The following is a 4,704-nucleotide window of genomic DNA, read 5'->3' on the forward strand; positions in this document are numbered from 1 at the left end:
TATATAAACGGTAGAACTGTAAAAAAGCCTTACAAATATGGCAAGAGAAAATTAAAATGCATTCCATCTGATGAGCAGATAAATGCTTGACTCCAGTACAATTCATAGCAACACAAAATAACGCGAACAGTATAACATTACCGTCTCTCAGACAGTAACCAGCCCTTTCACAGATAAAGTGGGTGGCTCTGAAAAGAGCCTTTGGGTTGTCAAATTCAGGTCTGGCAGCTTCACTTGCCCTTGGTGCTCGGAGCGCTGGTTTTCTTGGGCAGCAGCACGGCCTGGATATTAGGCAGCACCCCGCCTTGTGCGATGGTCACCCCTCCCAGCAGCCTGTTGAGCTCCTCGTCGTTGCGGACGGCCAGCTGCAGGTGTCTGGGGATGATACGTGTCTTCTTGTTGTCCCGGGCCGCGTTGCCGGCCAGCTCGAGGATTTCAGCTGTCAGATACTCGAGCACAGCAGCCAGATAGACCGGGGCTCCGGCACCCACCCGCTCAGCATAGTTGCCCTTTTTAAGGAACCTGTGAACACGGCCCACCGGGAACTGCAGTCCAGCTCGGGAGGAGCGGGACTTGGCCTTGGACCGAGCTTTACCACTGGTCTTCCCTCTTCCAGACATTTCCACAATCTCACAAGCACTTTCACGAAGAATGTTGAGATCCGCCCACATTCCTCCTCCTTGTACCTTCTGGAGGAATGGAGTGGTGGGCACTGCTGATTGGTCACTCTGCTCTGTGCTCTTCATGTAACCAATCGGAGAGCTGCTGAATTCACCAATCAGGAGACGCCAAGGAGATAAGGGCGGAAAATAACGGCGCCAAATTGTCAGACTGCAACGGATTTTTCAAATTTGAAAAGCCCGCCAATATATTGGGGCGACTTCAATATAGAATATCAAATTTATAGTTCTTTTTTTACGGTTAAATAAATAAAACCTTTTTCATATTGTGTTATTCTACATTTGGTAACAAGTTCCAGATTGGCTTTTACATTCTGACATCTATTCGGGTTTACTCTCTGTCCTTTTTGAAACCAGCGAGCAGAAAGTCTCTTTCACAACATTCTCCAACCGGGCACATTTCATGTCAATTTTCATAATAATACCGCATCACTGATGAACGATTGTTTGTTATTCGTGGGAGACAACAGCGGAGTGTAGATTTTCAGTGTCAGGTGTCAGCGTGTGAGACGGAGGGTTCCGACACCACCCGGGGGTTCTAGATAATGTACTTATTAATTTCTGAGGTCAAACTTGAACGAGGGAAATAAGTGACTGCGAACTGATGTATGTGCGTTAAATCAGCTTTTATTGTCGAAATACAAAAAAGGGGCCGAAAATGAACACGTCCGAGAACAAACCTCACAAATGGTCAGTGGCCAGTAATTTATATACGGGACATTATTAGTTAGAGACAGAAAGATCGCACGGGCAGTGAAACTGCATTGACCAGAATCTATGGGAGTAAAACAGAGATCACAAAGGCAAGGACACTTGATACATAAATCAATATAAGTCGATACTATACAGACAATGTTGTAGCTTTTTCAGAGAAGTTGTGGGTGGCTCTTAAAAGAGCCTTTTTGTGTTTTGGGTGTGTTTCAGTACATTGCGGATATTTACTTGGAGCTGGTGTACTTGGTGACCGCCTTTGTACCTTCCGACACGGCGTGTTTGGCCAGCTCCCCGGGCAGCAGCAGGCGCACGGCGGTCTGGATCTCCCGGGAGCTGATGGTGCTGCGTTTGTTGTAATGCGCCAGGCGGGAAGCCTCACGCGCGATTCGCTCGAAAATATCATTCACAAACGAATTCATGATGCTCATGGCCTTGGAGGAGATGCCGGTATCAGGGTGAACCTGCTTCATCACTTTGTACACGTAGATGGAGTAACTTTCTTTCCTGGATTTTCTCCGTTTCTTGCTGCCCTTTGGTGGCGCCTTCTTCAAAACTTTCTTGGCGCCCTTCTTGGAAGGTGCTGCAGTTTTCTTCTCGTCAACCATGATCACGATCAACTTCAGACACAGAATAACCGAAATTTCGCTCCAAGCTCGCATTTTATAGACATCCCCAGAACCCTATGCTAATGAGGAATGGGAGAAGGCCATGTTCATGATTGGCTGGTTTACAATGATGTCATTGCCTGATGTTCTGTATCTATCTGATTGGGTGTCTAAAGTAACCAATCACATTTTGTGCTTCTCACAGACACAAACTGTCGCAGCAGTCAGATCGTCCAAACCCCTTTGCCCGCCCTTATCCATCTATGTCAGTGACTTGCTGAGTCCCTCTTCCTCATCAACCATTTCTATTTTGCTCGTACGAACTCGTCTCTTTTTTCATTCTCTATAGTTCCCTTCCTTATCAGGATGTAGCGACCCTCTGCACTTCCGTCCATCAACAGGACCGAATCGTCCAGAAGAGTGGGTGTCAGCAACATAAATGATTTGGAGGAAAGTATCGGTGGTCTGATTAGCAAGTTTGCAGACGACACTAAGATTGGTGGAGCAGCAGATAGTGAAGGGGTCTGTCAGAGAATACAGCAGAATATAAATAGATTGGAGAGTTGGACAGAAAAATGGCAGATGGAGTTCAATCAGGGCAAATGCGAGGTGATGCATTTTGGAAGATCCAATTCAAGAGTGAATTATACAGTAAATGGAAAAGTCCTGGGGAAAATTGATGTACAGAGAGACTTGGGTGTTCAGGTCCATTGTTCCCTGAAGGTGGCAAAGCAGGTCAATAGAGTGGTCAAGAAGGCATACGGCATGCTTTCCTTCATCAGACGGGGTATTGAGTACAAGGGTTGGCAGGTCATGTTACAGTTGTATAAGACTTTGGTTCGGCCACATTTGGAATACTGCGTGCAGTTCTGGTCGCCACATTACCAAAAGGATGTAGATGCTTTGGAGAGGGTGCAGAGGAGGTTCACCAGGATGTTGCCTGGTATGGAGGGCGTTAGCTATGAAGAGAGGTTGAGCAGATTAGGATTATTTTCATTAGAAAGATGGAGGTTGAGGGGGGACCTGATTGAGGTGTACAAAATCATGAGAGGTATAGACAGGGTGGATAGCAAGAAGCTTTTTCCCCCAGAGTGGGGGACTCAATTACTAGGGGTCACGAGTTCAAAGTGAGAGGAGAAAAGTTTAGGGGGGATATGCGTGGAAAGTTCTTTACACAGAGGGTGGTGGGTGCCTGGAACGTGTTGCCAGCGGAGGTGGTAGACGCGGGCACGATAGCATCTTTTAAGATGTATCTAGACAGATACATGAATGGGCAGGAAGCAAAGAGATACAGACCCTAAGAAAATAGCCGACATGTTTAGATAGAGGATCTGGATCGGCGCAGGCTTGGAGGGCCGAAGGGCCTGTTCCTGTGCTGTAATTTTCTTTGTTCTTTGAGTGGGGCAAATGCGAGCATTGAAGTGCAAGTCCTTATCTCCATGTAGCGTGCCAAATAAGATTGGTCAGCTGCAGTCACAAGTAACCACATGAAAGATTTATATGACAGCGCTTCTGATATGTCTTCCTTTTTTCTCAACCGAGGATACCCTTGTCCTCACTTTCCACCCCATCAGCCTCCACATCCAAAGAATCATCCTCCGCCATTTCTGCCACCTCCAGCGTGATGCCACTACCAAATACATCTTCCCCTCCCTTCCCCTGTCAGCATTCCGAAGGGATCATTCCCTCTGCGACACCCTGGTCCACTCCTCCATTACCCCCACCACCTTGTCCCCTTCACATGGCACCTTCCCCTGCAATCACAGGAGATGTAATACCTGCCCATTTTACTCCTCTCTACTCACAATCCCAGGCCCCAAACACTCCTTTCGAGTGAAGCAGCGATTTACTTGTACTTCTTTCAACATGGTATACTGTATTCGCTGCTCACAATGTGGTCTCCTCTACATTGGTGAGACCAAACATATACTGGGTGACCGCTTTGCGTAACACCTCCACTCAGTCCGAAAGCATGACCCCGAGCTTCCGGTTGCTTGTCATTTCAACACTCCCCCCTGCTTACATCTCTGTCCTGGGATTGCTGCAGTGTTCCAGTGAACATCAAGGTAAGCTCGAGGAACAGCATCTCATTTACCGATGAGGCACAATACAGCCTGCCAGACTGAGCATTGAGTTCAATAATTTCAGAGCATGACGGGCCCCCCAATTTACTTTTATTTTTAGTTATTCTTTCCTTTTTATCTTTATTTTTATATTTATTTTATTTAATATCACCTCAGTTGGTTCAGTTTGCTTACCCACTTTTCTTTCATGTTTGTACTTGCGGCTGTTTAATTTTCATCCATTAACACCCTATCTGTCCGAATGCTTTGTCTTTCAACACACCATTAACATAATGTTTGCCTTTGCTCCATGACCTTCTGGTCAGCTATTCTGTGACATTTTCCTTTCTACACCTTCTCCCTTGTTATCTCTTGCCCCACCCCCGCTTTACTTGCTTAACACTTTTCACATTTCTAATATTTACCAGTTCTGAAGAAGGGTCACTGACCTGAAATGTTAACTCTGCTTCTCTCTCCACACATGCTGCCAAACCAGCTGAGTATATCCAGCATTTCTTGTTTTCATTATGAAAGATTTATATCGTGACCATTACATAATTCTGGCTGAAACTAGGCGAGGCAAGGGAACTTATTATTACTGGCGACAAATATTCAGGAAAGACAGGTCTGAAAAAATATGGA

At 46.0% G+C, this 4,704-nt stretch overlaps 1 protein-coding gene across 1 annotated transcript; it reads right to left on the minus strand.

Moving 5' to 3' along the window:
- Nucleotides 1-1,317: 1,317 nt before the first annotated feature.
- Nucleotides 1,318-1,999, minus strand: LOC137356321 (histone H2B 5-like). Its single transcript, XM_068022203.1, has one exon. The coding sequence runs from the start codon at nucleotides 1,997-1,999 to the stop codon at nucleotides 1,619-1,621; it is 381 nt and encodes a 126-aa protein (XP_067878304.1). The 3' UTR covers nucleotides 1,318-1,618.
- Nucleotides 2,000-4,704: the final 2,705 nt, after the last annotated feature.

Source organism: Heterodontus francisci, chromosome 45 (genome assembly GCF_036365525.1).
Source record: "Heterodontus francisci isolate sHetFra1 chromosome 45, sHetFra1.hap1, whole genome shotgun sequence".
Taxonomy (NCBI): Eukaryota; Metazoa; Chordata; class Chondrichthyes; order Heterodontiformes; family Heterodontidae; genus Heterodontus; species Heterodontus francisci.